Genomic DNA, 17,391 nt, shown 5'->3' with positions numbered 1-17,391 from the left:
TCACTCTCTGATTGAGGCTTTTGTGTATTTTGTGACTCATTTGCCCGCAAACTGCCATGTTTGGTCCAGTTTGTGTACAAGCGAGCAGGTGGAGTTGATGAGGCATATTTTAGTTTAAAACTGTAAAGAATGTAACCAACCAAGGCATATGTAAATGAGGGGGAAATGTCTTTGTGTCACTAACGTGAAAAGAGAAACCTTTTGCTGCTCTCACGTTGAAATGAGAACTCCAATGATTGTTGATGTAAATTGCAGCGAGAATCTATGGACATTTTAGGCCTGGGTTTTTATATTAATCCTTAGTCTTATTCAAGGTACAAGTGAGTTGTTTTGTTTTTGTTTTTTTAGGCAATTAAGCATGTCAAAAAAACTGTTGCATGAAGAAACATTTTCCATCATTCTCAGCGGTTTCAGCAGATCTGGTCAACATTTTGTGGGTGAAATCCAGTCATTTCAGTCTGGAGATTCACACGAGAGCCAAAAAACTTTTGTGGGACATGTTGGACATGCACATCCGTTATGCAGACCACCAGAAAGCTGCTTGGTTTGAAAGTGACTTCTCTGTGAGCTTTGCTTCATACATCACTTCCAGGGCTTGACATGAACTTTTTTGCTCACCAGCCACTGTGGCTAGTGGTTTTCCAAAGTTACTAGCCATTCAGCATTTTCACTGGCCACAATTTTGTTGTTGGCTATTTGTAAATGACCACTGTACACACCCAAATCAAGTCTACACACCCAAATGTATAACATGACAAGTAATCAAATAGGTCTATTCAGCCCTGATAAGGTTGTGTGTAAAGCTCCCTAATCTAGACAATGAAACACTAACAAACACTAACTTTTTTTTCATACTTGCTTATATAATATAATTTATTCTCAAGCAACAGTGTTCTATGAGACATTTAAATCTAGCATATTTTGTGTATGACCCTATATATGAGCGCTAGTGAAATACATATTCATCTTTTCATGTGATTTGACAGTTTATTTGATTAAATATAAAAGATCCAAAAGGTGTGCATCATAGCCGACACCTAAATGAACACTTTACAGTTGGTTTTATGACTGCATCATTTTCTTCTAATGCTATTACAATTAGAAACGTGTATAGCAATGGTGTATGTAACTTTAGAGGCAGTCCCTAAATTCGTGAATATTGAACATCCAATGTCAAGACAACAAAGCCTGTGAGCTTTGTTTGAAACTATTTCCGCTGCTGAAATAGAACAAAAACAGTCAATCACTGTATGATTAATGAATCTTCTGCGTACAACGCACATATGCCACATTTCTGCTATGTTGTTTATGTGAGTGCACATTTTAGTGAGAGCGTGCTCTGAACAAAACTCCAGCATTTCAGCGATGACAAATCTGAACGCCTCTGATTATTAGACATTGTGTTCATTAGCTCAACAGAATCGTGTAACTGGATTATGCACAACGTGATTATAACAGATGTCTTTTGAGAAGACTACAATTAAATTCAACCTGCTAATGCAGCTAGTGGGAGTGACTAGTACATGCGAAAGCTAAAAAACACCTGGAATGGTTGGCAAGTGTTAATGTCCTACTGACAATGGAAAATTGACCTTTGTTGAAAATTTCACAAAACATTTGCTAATATGACCGCACCTTAAGAATTATGAAATAAATATATTATATTTGACATTGTAGTCCTATTCAAATCCTTTTCAAATTTGTTGCTTAAATCTTCCTAGGTTGAAATAAGGGCAGAATTTCTGCTGCGTTGCATTTATACAATTGTACAATGCAATTGACTTGATATGACAAAACGCTCATAAATAACAAATAATAAATCCAAAGCTAAGTGTTCATAGTGTAGTGTAGCAATCTTCTATTGGTCACATCATTTGAATTCGCAGGTCTTATTTCAGCAAACTTGAACTTTAATACGAAGCTGAATACAAACTTCTTCAAATGGGATGGTGTAGGTGTAGTCAATGGAGAAAAACAGTGTGACCACCTCTTTAGCTTTGCAGGAGATCAACTAAAAAATGTCTCATTGTAACCCATTTTTGGAGCCTAACCAAAGCAAGACTTGAATTTCCTTCATTTACTGTGTCCTGCAGATCTACATTCCTGCAGAGCTCATTTCCGATTCTAACGAAACACACCTGAACCTGCTCATCAAGGTTGAAAATGTCAGGCAAGTTTGAGATCAGATCTTCTGGAGCAGGTTTGAGCACCCCTGAACTAGACAATAAAGCCCACCCGATAATGAAAGAAACGCTGAACTGGTTTACTGACTTAGGGACACAGATATTGTCATTCAGCAACCGCCTGGCTGGCGCTTATGGCCTTGCAAGAAAAAAATGCAGAGAAGCCAGAATTTCATGTAGCTGCAGTTTGGAGGAGTGGCGAGGAAAACACAGTACACCTGTTACTGTATTCAAAAATTGTGCGTTCCCCCGATTAAATTAAAATTAAAATTTTCAAGTTGGCAAAACCTTTGCATTCCCCTAAGATACTTTGTGTTTGCTCACAAAGAACTCAAAATTTGTGAGCACAATATTTTTTAGGGAAAGTGAATGATGTTATGGGGGTGAGGTCAGATCCAGCCACAATCTAATTTAAAATATTACATTTTACTATCACTGTTAGGAATTACTATTTTATGATTTGGTGAATTATTACGAATGTACGATCTCATTGCTATGTTTTTTTTTTTTTTTATATTATTGTTCATACAAAATTCATACAAAAATGGCAACGCTCACGTTATGTTTTCTCATGAGTTCAGGTTGTCAGAACATATTAGAATCTAGCAGTGTGTCAAGGTTAGCACAGGCAAGCTCCATTCACCAACATTTAGCCTTTTTTGTAATATTGTAGGTTAGCATCTTATTGTTTACCATGTTGTCATTATGTACCAATTGCCATGTAACAATCTGTGTTGTACCACAAAACAGCAATAAAATGATTTGGAGTAATATGATATGTTAGGAACCATTTTGTGAGCACAACATTTTTGGGGACACAAAACGTATGTGAGAGAATGGCAAAGCATTGGCATTTCCTCCATCTCATTTTTTAACCCCATAATCACGTCCTTTTAGAGGCTCTGATGAGCTTCCCCAACATTGACACCACTGTAGTTAGATACAGGCAATAAATCTAAACATTTCCTTTGAAGGATAGTTGGACTCTAAATGGGTTTTGGAGTTGATTGAAGGATCATCAACATGCAAAATCACCAATGTGTTCCTAGAATAGTACTGATATGCTTGACCTTCCGAACAGTGTGAATGCCCTTCTGAAGTAGTGTGTTTAATGTGAGCATTTGCTGTGTTTCTTGTGCAGTCACATTGAGAAGATCACCACATGGCACGACCCCAGGAAGAACATGACACCCTCGGTGACCCAGATGGGTCTGCCCAATCAAGCCTCCAACAACGGCAACATACAGCAGCGCTCCATGGCCCTCTCTCAACCCAACCTTGGTGAGTGTTTAAGCCGTCCATCCCAGCAGTCCACATTCCCCATTAATCATGAACACACACAGGTTTTCTTGAACTGTTTTCAATCAGCTGGGTAGGAACTAAAGGTGTTCATCTCAATGCAAACACATCTAATATCACAACTCTGATGTGGAATCAGGGATGAACTTCGTGGAGTTTAGATCTTCTAGCATGCTTGTGAATGTGTATATATTATATTATATATATATATATATATATATATATATATATATATATATATATATATATATATATATATATATATATATATATATATATATATATATATATATATATATTACAATTTTTTATTTTTATTTTAGAGGAGTGTGCTAAAGCAAGCATCTCAATTATTATGCTCATAATTAGGGTTAGAGAAGTCTTAAAGGGTTTGCTTTAATAATAATTAACCCAATAATAATTGTCATCTTTTAATCCTCCTCATGTTGCTCTAAACCCATAAGACTATGGTTCATCTAAGATCCAAATGCATGAATCTCTAGAGGTTGCTGTTCCTCCACTGAAAGTCCAGGTAACCAAAAAGGTCATATTGGCGCTGTAAAATGAATCCATATGAATCCAGCAGTTTAATCCAAGTGCTACATACATGAATTACACCACATATCAGCCATTAAATCACGTAGTCAAAAGCTGTCCATAATCGCCCCCATACACCTTTTTATAGTACAGTATTTTAGGGAAGGATATTTGTAGCAGGGCCGTAAAAAGTCCCCCTACAAAAAATATATATATATATTTTTTTTTTAAATGGACAAGTTGTCCCACACAATATTTTGTTATTGTTGATACTGCTCTGCTGCACTCCATTACGAACTGCATTGTTTAGTATTAGGGTGACAAAGTGTTCAATTTTTAGGCTGGTTTGCCTTCGCAAGTCTTACAGCACTCGACAAATCTTAATGATCGATATGGCCAATCAAATCAAAGGAGGCTTACTGTTCACAGAAGGCAAGTGCAAAATCAAACACATCGCTTTAGTTTTGGCAGTGAAAAAGTGTGTTGTAAGATGTAAAACATTTAATAAGTAATCAAGCAATTATTATTTGAATACTGTTTATGATAGAAATGATCAGTGACCAACAGTAATGTGATGCAAACTACTAAAAAAATGTTTCACCATTTTGAATTAAAAATATGCATTCATTTACGTGATTCATGTAATCCATAACTGAATTTGAAGATTGTTTTGCATTTTTGACATATAGACGTACGAACAAGAGTGGATGTGTGCATATTTTAAAATAAAATATCATTTGAAGATTGTTAAAAAAAAAAAAAAAAAATCTTTATAACAACAATAGACTGGAATTTTTTCTGTTCTTAATTTTTCTTTATTACCTTTTAACATTTTAATTACTGTATATAAGACCAATAACCCATCAGAGTGGTGCAGGTATGACATCACTTTGTAGACCAAAGCACCGTTAGCATTTTAGCGCTTAAGGTTACCTCGTCCCGAAGACAATGGGTTTTTAGAATGGTTAAATGGCTGGAAGGTCTGTGGTGAACACAAGCTCATGACACATTTTATTCTACGACATAAAATACATTTTTACCCCAATCATTATTATTTTTTTTATTTAATTGTTACGTGTCTTGAAAAAGAGCAAGGGTCTAATGGGACTACAGAGGCTGTCGGGGAGATGAAATGGCATTTAAGTCCGCTTTAATGCATTTAATTCCTTTTTTTAAACCTTATTAAGATCATAATTGTGCTCTTATAAACTAGTCTAACTGGAATGTTCTGTGAAAAAGTTTTGAGATAAAAAATTAAAGAGTTGCTTGCAGATTATTGATGTTGACGTTGAAGTTGTGACCGTGGTGTAGTTTGTTTATAGCCTACCTTTAGCTTTTTACTTCTGGCGACTGCATTTATGCTTCAAAATTCATTAAAGTTGTGTTCATCCGTGATGATAATCTTGATGGACAAAACATGTAAGTATCATAAACTTATGTTGATCACAGAGCTTGTTTTAATCCAAGCCTTTGAAAAAACTATTGGGTTTTTCTCGAGGGAACCAGTGCGATGCGAACTGCTGATTGGTTTACAAAGTAACATCATATATAACACACCACCCCCATTTGCACTTTTGCCCCCCAATGTCCAAGATATGGTTACAGCCTTGATTTGTAGTGTTTGAAACCATAGTGGACATAATTAAGTGCACTCATTAAATCCCACAATGCACCACAGTATCTGATGTACCCTCACCAGATTTACTTAAAAAGTATACAAATCTAGTCTGTTCTTTAGGCTAGGTCCCAAACAAATAAAACAAGTTTCATCCAGCAATTTCTTACTTTAAGTGTGTTTATGACACGAGCACACTTTCTCATTTCTGTATAATGGCACACACAGCAGTCTGTCTGTTTATCCGAGGCTCTGAATGTGTAGCTGGCTCCTTCTGAGGGCTCAAATGCTGATTTAATGAAGAAAGTCCCCCAGCCGACAGGCTTTTAAAGCTGAGATAGTCTGTCATACTGTTCGTGAGGCGTTTTGTATCGTGTTAGCGTGTTGTTTGCTCTGCCCCGTGATGCAGGCTCTGTCAGTATGGTAAATTACTTCCAAATGTGCTTTCTTTGTTTGCTTTTTTTTTTCTTCCCAAATCCTGATTTGTGATGAAATGGAAAAAAAGGTGTGCCTCTGCTTTGTTGGCAGCCGAGGAACAGATTCCAGCAAAGGGGGGTTGGGGGGATAAGAACGAGACCAGAAAGTTTGGAGGGAGGAAGATTCCTTCCAGCACTATACAGTACACGCCGACTATCTCAGCATATAGAGTTACATGCTATGAAGTTTGCAGACACAGGAAGAAAAGATATTTTATCAAAATTGACCTCCCAAAAGAACATGTCCAGTGTGTTGTAATAAAATTATCAAAAAGTTTCCAGTGTGACTCTAGCACACATCATGAGTGTGAGGAGATGATGACATCTTATTCACTTGATGTGAATAAAGCTGCTCAGAGTGTGAGTGTGAGTGTGAGTGTGAGTGTGAGTGTGAGTGTGAGTGTGAGTGTGAGTGTGAGTGTGAGTGTGAGTGTGAGTGTGAGCCTGTTAATGTGGTTTATGAAGACACAAATATGTATAACTACATGGGTATTAGATTGGTATTACACTATAAATGTGGTTTATGAGGACATATCAAAAGTCCTCATAATTCAAATGGCCTTAAAAACATACTAAATTATGTTTTTCTGAGAAAGTAAAAATGCAGAAAGTTTCCTGTGATGGGAAGGTTTAGGGGCAGGGGCAGTGTAAGGGGATAGAAAAAATGGTTTGTACAGTATAAAAAACATTACGCCTAGGGTGAGTCCCTGTAAACCACATAGACCTGTGTGTGTGTGTGTGTGTGTGTGTGTGTGTGTGTGTGTGTGTGTGTGTGTGTGTGTGTGTGTGTGTGTGTGTGTGTGTGTGTGTGTGTGTGTGTGTGTGTGTGTGTGTGTGTGTGTGTGTGTGTGTGTGTGTGTGTGTGTGTGTGTGTGTGTGTGTGTGTGTGTGTGTGTGTGTGTGTGTGTGTGTGTGTGTAAAAGCCAACCTGCTACACTCGTTCAAACGGCTGTTTTCCCTCCCTGATTTTCTGTAAACTCAACCATTAATTTTTGTGTCGCACGATCTCCAGATGACTCAACAGGTCAGGTTTGGGCTGGGCGATGATGTGGCTGTAAACTGTAAAAACTGTGGCTGTAAACTGTAAAAAGTGTCTCATATCAATATTTATTGATATTTTTTATGATCTATTTAAAAAAAGGACCCGGGGAAAAAGTTTAAAAATCTTCATTTTAAACTTAACCTTGCTCTGATTATAATCCCCTCAGTTATAAAGGCAGAAATGTCAACACAACCATGGAAAACACTCAAATAATTAAAATGCAAACATAAGTCTAATTAACACTTAATAATAATCTCTTAACATTAAGGTGCAGTGCCTGCGTTATTTCTTTGTACCGTTTAGATGCTTTGTCACAAAGCACTGAATGATGCAGAGCAACGTTACCTCTCCATGTCATTTCAAAGAAAGATGCTTTCAGCAAATGTATAAACAAACGGCTTAAGGTGGTTAAACTAGTTTGTGGTATTGCCAGTCTTGGTGGGGATGGCGGCCTTGCATAATTTGCTGACAATGTTGGTCTGACTACGGTCAGACTTATAAAATCCAAAAAAAAATTGCCATCCTGGCGAGCTGACTTGTTTTCCTTTTACTCTCTCTCTCTCTGGCTCTCATTTTCAGGTTGATCTCCAAACTTGATACTGCTACATGATTGGCTATTAGCCTGTCACTCCCTACGTTGCCTTTGTTCATAGCCTTTGTTCATGCAACCAAACTTGCTTCGCAACTTATAATCGAACGTTTTATCGCAAACATTTTTTATTGATATTGATTACGTGTCTATCGTTTTATCACCCAGCCCTAGGTCAGGTTTTGTTTGACATGGCCGTGTCATCCATTTTGGCTCGCCTAGTACTAGGAGCAAGTTCAGAGAATGCACAATAGAAAGCCGTAACTCAGGCCTGGCCCCTACAATCCCATAATGCCTTGTTCGTCCTCTATCCCTGGCTTATTTCAGTCTCTGGGATCTTAAGGGGCTACAGATTTACTGTATTCTTAGTTTAGACCAGCTCGAGCCCTCACCTGTTGTGTGTGAACCTAACCAAAACTCAGGGATTATGGGTAATTGACACTCTAATGCACGGCCTAGGGTCCCGTTTTTCCCAGTATCTCGTTTTCCTTTCTTAGTAGAACAGTTTTGTCCACATCTTTTTCTCCTTGCATTAGACAACAATAGACTTATTGCATCACACTCAGAGTTTTACAAGCAGCTGCGACTGCTGTTTTTACCTCTTAAACGGAAAATTAACACCTAGTATGAATGTGTGGTCTGGGTCAATTATATTTTTTAATGGATTTAAACGTACATTAAAATGCAGTTCATTCATACAGTTAATTGAGTATGCATCTTAAATTTCTGAATGAAATTTTTTTTGATGCATTACATAATATCATAGAGAGGTCTCTTAAAAATACCAGATTATTGACTTTTTTTATAACAAAGCAAGGATAGTTGTGCCACCAAAAACCTAGACATTTATGAATTCATAATTTTAAAAAACTTGCACTTGCCTTAAAATGGTTTGTTTTTACATCCATGGATTTTATTTTACTCATTTGGATTTAATGGGGTCTTACGAAGTACTCTATTTCATTACTCATCTATTTATTACTTTAGTCTCAGTCTTAGTCCTGTGTCAAGTATACTTTTTAGTTTTTATCATATTTAGTTGTGTTTTTGTTTAGTCAAGTTTTAGTTGACTAAATGTCTGAGCATCATCAACTTTTCACGTTTTCCTCATGCTGTATTAATAATCCTGATTGCTTAATTATAATCCGAACGATTTTGTCATTTTAGAAATCTTTTTAGCTAAGAATAAACTAAAAAAGTTACCAGTGTAGCTTTAAGGATATTGCACGTTGATATAGTCACAGTTATCAAGATGTAATTTCGTCTTAGTCGGGTCATCAACAAACATTTTTCGTCATATTTTTGTTAACAAAATTAACACTACATTCTGTATTATATTTTATAATACTGGATACTGCTATGTGAGCTTTGAAAAGGAAAAACATTTTAGGGATAACTAGTTGTTAGGGACTCAAACCATTGTCAGAAAACAGTCAGTCCCCTTCAAAGATCAATTTATTTACCTAGAGGTGTTTACGAGTATTAGCTACCCTTAAGATACTACGATGTTCCTTTTAGAAGTACATAAGGTACAAGTGTGTTCCTTTAAATATTCTGCTCCAGTGACAAGCTGTTGATCCCCTAAAGATACAATCTTTGCACATTTAAGCGCCCTAAATGAAGCACTCTTCTGTGGTCATCATCATGGATTGTGGGTCAGGCTGCCGGCTGATCTCTAGCTGTTGTACTGTTGCTGAACAGGACAGTTGCCCGAGGGTTGGGAGCAGGCCGTCACCCCTCAGGGAGAAACATACTTCATTGACCACAAAACCCAAAGCACCTCATGGCTGGACCCGTGGGTGGGTAAGTATTTCCTTCTAGAGTTCCCAGAGTCCAATCAGCCCAGTAGCTTGACCTGATTATTACATTTTTCCACATCCTGCCATCCCGCTCCAATCCCAGAGTCTCATTCCTGATATTTTGATCCCTGTTTCTTACACTGCCACTAATCTAAACCCACAGTGTGATGAAATGGCATGAGGGTGTTGCTCTTGTGATGACTAGCATGTGCTGTTTTGTTGACATGTCTGCTGAGAGTGAAATGATCCACATGATTTGCGCTACATGCTAATACATGTTGATTGTCATTATTGTCTGTTGGCCTGATAAGTGATCATTTTACAAACTTAATAATAATTGATGGACCATTTCCAGGGACAATCATCATCACAGCCTCATGTCTTTCTATACCTTTATGAATCCCATTCAAATGTCAAACTGTTTTAATTGAAAACAGTCAATTTTGACCAAAACAACACTGGACCTAACTGACGGTCATTGTATGGTTAAAAATAAGACAGTCGTACAGATTTGGAACGATATGAGGGTGAGTAAGTGATGACATTAAACATTTTCAATGGTACTAAGGATATTATTTTGCCAGTGACCAACCACAGACAGTCTGATCAGTTTTTTTTTGGTGCAATTATCTGTGAAGTTTTAGCTGGTTGACTGAAGCATGAGACATGCATGTTCCTCTAGCCCCTAAAAGAAAAAATTGAAATAACCTGTGCTCATTATGTTTTATCAGTTTGCCCTATAAAGTTGGGGAACATTGGAATTGAGTTTCACTCTGGATCTGCCATAACCAATCGCTACCGTTTGGTTGTAACGCAAGTCATAAGTTCACGTCTAAGTTCACCTTAGTCAACTTTTTTTTATTATTTCAAATCCAAAAGTTGTTACTGAACATGACTTGTCAGCATTGCAATTCTCGTTGTATACACTATTTAATAGATGTCATGTTTAAACGCACTACATTTAAACGTTTCATTCAATTCATTACTTTACATTTATATAGCCTAGTACTTTAGATTTAGCTATATGCCTTTATTATGGTGTTCACACCAGTGCAAAAAAACATTTAAACATAGGTTGCAGCCTAAAATCACAAACATTTTAAATTAAAACTTGCAATAGGACAAAAACAGCCGACTCATCTTTTTTTTATTTTAAAATCTTTTTACAAAAAATTATGCTGGTCATAAAGAAATGTTTCTCCTCCTCCAAGAAAGGATGAGTGCTCTCCATAATGTCTCCCTATTTACCTAAATGTGTTGTTTTCCTTGCTTTACCTGAGGCAATTAAGCCATGAGTTGACTTTGAAACAGATTAAAATTGACATAATATACATCTGTGTTGAAACTATTAGATTTTTGAATCAATACAATGATTATTTTAATGCAAACAATGCACTGTCACTTTATACAATGCATCCAGGACAGCAAAATATAGACTCCTGGAAAGCACCGTGCAGTGTGAAACCTCTAACCTGCTCACAGCGATACGAAAAAAAATCTGCACCACATATGCACTGCAAACGGAGTATGTGTGAAACAGGCGTAACGGAGCGAGCTGGAAAATCAAACCTTTCCCGAACCCCCGTGGGGAGCAGGGCCACAACATCATAGCTTACAAAACTCAGCAAAGATTGTTCTTGCTCTGGCTTTAACTTCTGGATACTCGGCAGTGTTGTCCCAATGGCTTGCATCTTTCTCTGCTGCCATTGCTAAACTACAGTTGAACCTAGTGCACAACATCAATGTCATCGTTCTCATCCACTCCCTCTGTTTGCCGATTGGACCGGTTAAAATTTGATTGGAGGAAACCATAGACTGTAAAATAATATGGACGTAGTGTCCGTGACGTCACCCATAGGATTCTGAAGAGCCGTTCTGAAGAGTAAAGTAGAGATGAGCTATTGCCATCTGCCAGCACGCATCGCACGGATAACAGAAAAGGGGCAAAGAGGCGGGGCGTGGGCGGAGCTGAAGTGACTTGATGACTAACAGACAGCAGATAAATGGCAATCCACCTGTCAATCAAAGTGGCCACACCCCTTGATTATGTAGAACTTTAAGGCTTTATAAAATGAAAATAAATGAATTATAAAAAATAAATAAATCACCCCCTCACAGGTGTCATGAATGGCAAAATTAGCCATATAGACCAAAACCACAATTTGCACCAGGCTGTAAACATCTGCTGTAAATTTGGGGATATTAGCATGGGGCTCAATGAGATTCTGCTTCTTCTGGAGCCTGTCCCTTGTGGCCAGTCGATGAATTCCAGTTTAAATTACTTCCGTATTGGCTTTAACAGAAACTAGTGGAAGGTTGCCGCTTGGAGGAAACCAGAGAATATACCAGATGGAGTACTGAAGGAAAATGAAAATGCGTAGGAGGGTATATAGATGTTTTTTATATGGCATATAGATCTTCAGCATAAGCAATAGTGACCCATATGGACCCCCTTTATAGTCTGTAATTACTATGTGATAACATTTAAATTAATAAATGCATGTTTTTACATTGTTCTTGTATTTAAAAAAAACTGTAATTGAGTAAGGATGCTGTTGACCCGACACCTACCCCTTAACCCACCCTTAAACCGACCCATACTACCAAACCAAATCAGCGAAAGTAAGTACATAGTAGTTAAAGACAGCTAATATAAAGTGGGACCTATCACATAAATGTAATTGGAGTGAAATATGGTGCTTGTTAGCTGACTCTTTTTTTGAGCTGGATGTTAATTTCACACAGATTTTTGGGACTGGAAGTTTTTTGCTTTAACTTTTTTCTTGTCGTTTTTGCTGACCCTGTTGGACAGCTGATGGCTTTTCTGGGAAACCAATGAAACAAGAAGTTCTTTGTTGGTGTGGCTTTAGCAACTCAATCGACTCTGTCCGATTTCTCTCTCTCTCTCTCTCTCTCTCTCTCTCTCTCTCTCTCTCTCTCTCTCTCTCTCTCTCTCTCTCTCTCTCTCTCTCTCTCTCTCTCTCTCTCTCTCTCTCTCTCTCTCTCTCTCTCTCTCTCTCTCTCTCTCTCTCTCTCTCTCTCTCCTCTCCTTCACGAACCTTGTCCGGTCCGCATGTGTTTTCTATCATGGAGGTTGTTGTGACACTCATATGTCAGGAGGCCAAAGGCTGGAAGCCAGAGTGTGTCGGCCGCCTCCGGAGCCACGGATGAAGCCATTCACATCTGGACCAGCAGCTCACACTGGAACAATGTAACCAAGATTCAATGCCGCTTTCCACCTGTTGGACCACGTGAACTCTGTCAAGTCGGTTTATACAGTACATGTTGTTTCAAAGCAGCTCTACAGTGATAACAGATCTAGATAAATGGCATTTAAATGTCACAAAAACATGTTCATGTCGCATTTTACTTTTTAAAAAATCAAAGAAAAGATTTGCATTTTTCATGCAATTATTGGTTGAGTGTCTGAACCAAACTGAACAAATAATTTGTATATGAATACAAAGTATTTAAACATTGATATAATGTACCCAATTAAGAAAATAATGATCTACTCACTCTCATGTCGTTGCGACACTGTAATATTGTACATCTTTGAAACACAAGTGAAGCTATTTTTAATGAAAGCTGAGAGATTTCTGTCCATTCCATCAGGACTTTCAAGCTACAGAAAGTTCATGAAACCATCATAAAAGTAACCCGTGTGAATTGAGCATTTTAATCCAAGTCTTCTGAAGATACACTAATGCTCAACTGATTTATTTAGGCTTTTATTCACATCACAAACACTGATCAGCACACATACATATAGTTCAAGAGAAGCTCATCTGCATTTGCTTGATGCACGTGAACGACTTGTTTTAGTGGAATAGATTTTAAATGGAATAACAGAACATCTCAGGTTTCAAAATATTTACATACGTTTTTTCTAGATTAATAAATGTAATAGGTTTGGAACAACATGATGGTTAGCAATAGATTACCTAATTTCCTCGTGTGGGTGAAAATTTCCCCCTTTTACCCACACCCTTTAATTGTCATGAAAAACAATATCACAATGCAAAATATCTAAATGGCAGTAAGAACAGTAGATATCTTCAGTGACAGAAGTGACGTCTGAACTAGCGAATGTCTCCTCTTCATCTTACCATATAAGGCCTTCTTTGCTTCACCTCGACTGCTCGATTGCCAAATCCTCCACCCCATCCATAAAAACGACCTTTTGAAGATCTTTTTTTTTTGTAAATAAATGTTCACAAATCTTTTAAATAAAGCAGACCTTGATAGCCCTCAGCTCTTGCGTAGTTATGATGTGGAGTTTAGTGAGAGCTTAGGTTTAGTTGCATGTTTGTGTACATGAGTAATAATTTTGCTGCATCTCTTGACACTTTGACCTGGTTTATCATTTTCCACACACACTTGGATGGTTGACATGATGTCTTCGAGTTCCTGTTCGCTGGACAATTGATAGCCTGAAAATGTCTGTAGAAAGTCTGAAGAATCACTGCATGTAGTCTAACAAGGAAATTGGTTAAGTGCCAGTTTTAAGCCATTCTCTTGTGCATTATGTAACCCTCTCCAACAGAAATCCATTTATAGTAGAACTGTGAAACACAGAGGGTGATGGGCTTCAACTTTTTCCACCCAGTATGTTTAATTGAGTCTTTTACACATTTAAAGGGGGAGTGAAATGCTGTTTCATGCATACTGAGGTTTTTACACTGTTAAAGACTTGGATTCCCATCCTAAACATAGACAAAGTTTCAAAAACTAATGTTGGACGTTTGATGGAGTATTTCTGTGTCAAAAATACTCCTTCCGGTTTCTCACAAGTTTCGGAGAGTTTTTTTCGCGTATGGGTCGGCTTGACGTCAACAGAGCGGAAGGTCCTTGTATGGGCCGTACGGGCTCTTCTCCCGGTAGGGTGCGCGCGCGCGTGCCTAGAGCGAGAGAGGAAATGCACGCCCATAAACACTCTCAGCTGCAGATCCACTCGTCCGTGAACACTTGTGTCGTTATAGTCCGCGCCGCGCTCCACTTTATTCCTATGGGTGACGTCAAGAGACTTCAACACTTCAGCACAGCATTCCGGGAAGGCAGCTCTGCATTTGAACCGATTTGAACGCAGAAATGACGGGAAGCTTCACAACATCGCTTCAGTCGCGTTGCAAAGTGGATCTCCACGGTCACTGCTGTCACAGGACTTCAGCAAATCATACCAAAGAAGTGTGTTTTTGACGGAGCGGTCCCAGCGATAAAGGTTCGGTCCTGCTTTGGAAGCAGTCGGTGAGTAAAACTGCTTCAAATGTCTGTGCTGTTGCTTATCGTCGCGTGAGTAAACATCAGTAAACGACACGATTGCGTGCTTCGTCATTCAAATGTGCTAACGGTTACTCCATTGTTGTTCTCTGTATAACGTTACACTAGTCTGACGTGCAAAACCGTTTTGCTTGCTACTGCTAAGGTTTAGTCGCATACAATAGTCCATAAACCCAATCATGTCCTCATAAACTGCGAGTAAACACACACAAATGTTGACAGGCCACTAAATACAGTACATATATATTTTCGGAGATATGAAGGATGCAATACTACTCTATAGGTACTCAAGATTGACATGAGATTGACTGAAACTGAGTGTCGTTCCCCCCCCCTTAAGAAGATGTGGGTCCTGTGGAGATATGTACAGACATATTTGAGTGTTGGGGATTTGAATAAATAGACATATTCTATCTCAAATCAAGCCACTTGAATCGGTTTAAAATCTTTGATGAATGGTTGAGGAAAGGTGTGCTATCACTTATGCCTTTACTTATTGACTCATTTTACCTTAAAACAGGAACCTGAGCCATACCTTTAGACAAGAAAATGATAGAGATGGACTCTGGGCTCTTTTGACTTGTGCCAGCACTTTATGCACATGGCAGAAGCTTTTATCCAAAGCAAATTACATTGCATTGATGGCACACATTTCTTGCATTCCCTGGGAATCGAACCCATGACCTTTGCATTGCTGGCATAATTACATAGTTATTCCAGATAAATCAAATGCATCCTTGAAATGCATCGACATTTTGTTGGATCCCAACATTTTTCTTGAAATCTTCCTTGAAACTAGTAATACCTTGCAACCACTTAGCGACCACAGAGAAATGCCCTTGCATCCATCCTCAGCAAGCTGAAAACATTTTATTCCATTGCACTTCATCTAGCTCAGGAGTGTCCAATCCTGCTCCCGGAGGGCCAATGTCCTGCTGAGTTTAGCTCCAACCAGACCAAACACACATGCCTGAAAGTTTCTAGTAATACTGCAGACCTTGATTTAGCTGGTTCAGGTGTGTTTATTTAGGATTGGAGCTAAACCCTGCAGGACAATGGCCTTCCAGGTGCAGATTTGAGCGCCCTCGATCTGGCTGCTTTTGAAAGTAAGTACATGTTCTGCATGAATATCCAGAATTACCTGATTACATAGTGTCTTTTTTTGTTTTCTTACTGTAAATCAAGAAATCCTGGGTTCCGCTTTATGTACAGTATGTTTAACTACTGTGAACTTATTAGCATTGGTGGGGAAATTTGCTTTAAAAAAAGTAATGCATTACAATATCGTGTTACTCCCTAAATAAATAACAAATTGCTTTACTTAAATACTTTTTATGGAAAGTAGTGCATCACATTACTTTTGCATTACTTTTAATCATCTGGGCTGGGCTTTGTTGTTTGTTTTTTGATAACAAAAAAAGTCCTATTTTTGGCAAATGGCCCTTTCACACCATAAGTGAAATGCAAATTCATGCCTGTACAGTAGAGGGCGACGCTCAAACAAACCTCTTTGCTGTGCTGCCATTCTGAATTGGAGAAGAATAGGACAAAGAAGAGGTTAGTTCAACCATAGTTCAACACTATTAGCAATAAATAAAAAAATACTTGGATGTTTTAACTTGTTAGTTTGGTTGAATTGGATCATCAGAGGTCAACAGTAAAGTCATTAGTTAATAAAGTTAGATTAAACGCATAAAGTTTACGTCCAATTTATCATATTTAATTATTGCAGGTTTGCGTAATTTTGCGTTAATTGCGTAATGATTTTATTAATTTTGAGGAATAATGCATTGCTTTTGTGCAATTGAGATGAGTAAATGCCTGCTCACATTTATTCTAGAACTACAATAACCATTATATTCACACACATCGCCTCTACACTTGGGTCACTCCTGATTTCTCTCAACATGGGGACAGGATGTGTGAGGCTGTCAGTCACTATATGGGGAAGAAAAAAATGTGTTAATGTAAAAGTAATTATTTATTTTACTAGTTACTAATCATGAATCGATACACTGATTCATAACATTCTAAACTTTTTGAAATCACCCCATATGTCATTATTTATTTTCATTTTTTTTGCGCACAAAAACGATTCTCGTGTCTTCATAAAATGATTGTAGAGCCGCTGTAGTGAGATGGGCTTTGTAATGACGTCTTTAGTGCCTTTATGGGTCTTGAGAGAGGAAATGACATTGGTGTCAATCAAGGCCTTTCTGACCCATCGGATTTCAACACTAATATCTTCATCTGTATCTGAAGATGAACGGAGGTCTGACGGGTGTCCAACCACATGAGGGTGAGGAATTAATGAGAGAATTTAATTTTTTTTGGTTAACTAACCCTTTAAGGTTCTTCAATATTTAATACATTTTTGAATAAATCTGGCAAGATTTTATGACATTTAAATGTTTATATTTTTAAAAAATAATAATAATTGGAGTAGAAATATGACTATGTAATTGTAAAGTTAATCGTTAATAGTTATAACTTTATATATATATATATATATATATATATATATATATATATATATATATATATATATATATATATATATATATATATAAT

General features: G+C 37.6%; 1 protein-coding gene across 2 annotated transcripts in view; it reads left to right on the top strand.

Moving 5' to 3' along the window:
- The window catches only part of wwtr1 (WW domain containing transcription regulator 1), a 68,012-nt gene that overhangs the window by 37,650 nt on the left and 12,971 nt on the right, over window positions 1-17,391 (top strand). For both annotated transcript variants that reach the window (XM_067416316.1, XM_067416315.1), the window contains exon 2: window positions 3,325-3,464. In XM_067416316.1, the coding sequence (XP_067272417.1) occupies window positions 3,325-3,464 (140 nt within the window). The remainder of the gene's footprint in view (window positions 1-3,324; window positions 3,465-17,391) is intronic.

Source organism: Pseudorasbora parva, chromosome 14, assembly GCF_024679245.1.
Source record: "Pseudorasbora parva isolate DD20220531a chromosome 14, ASM2467924v1, whole genome shotgun sequence".
Lineage (NCBI taxonomy): Eukaryota > Metazoa > Chordata > Actinopteri > Cypriniformes > Gobionidae > Pseudorasbora > Pseudorasbora parva.
Note: the sequence above shows the minus strand (reverse complement) of the source record. Positions and strands in the feature narration are given on the sequence as shown.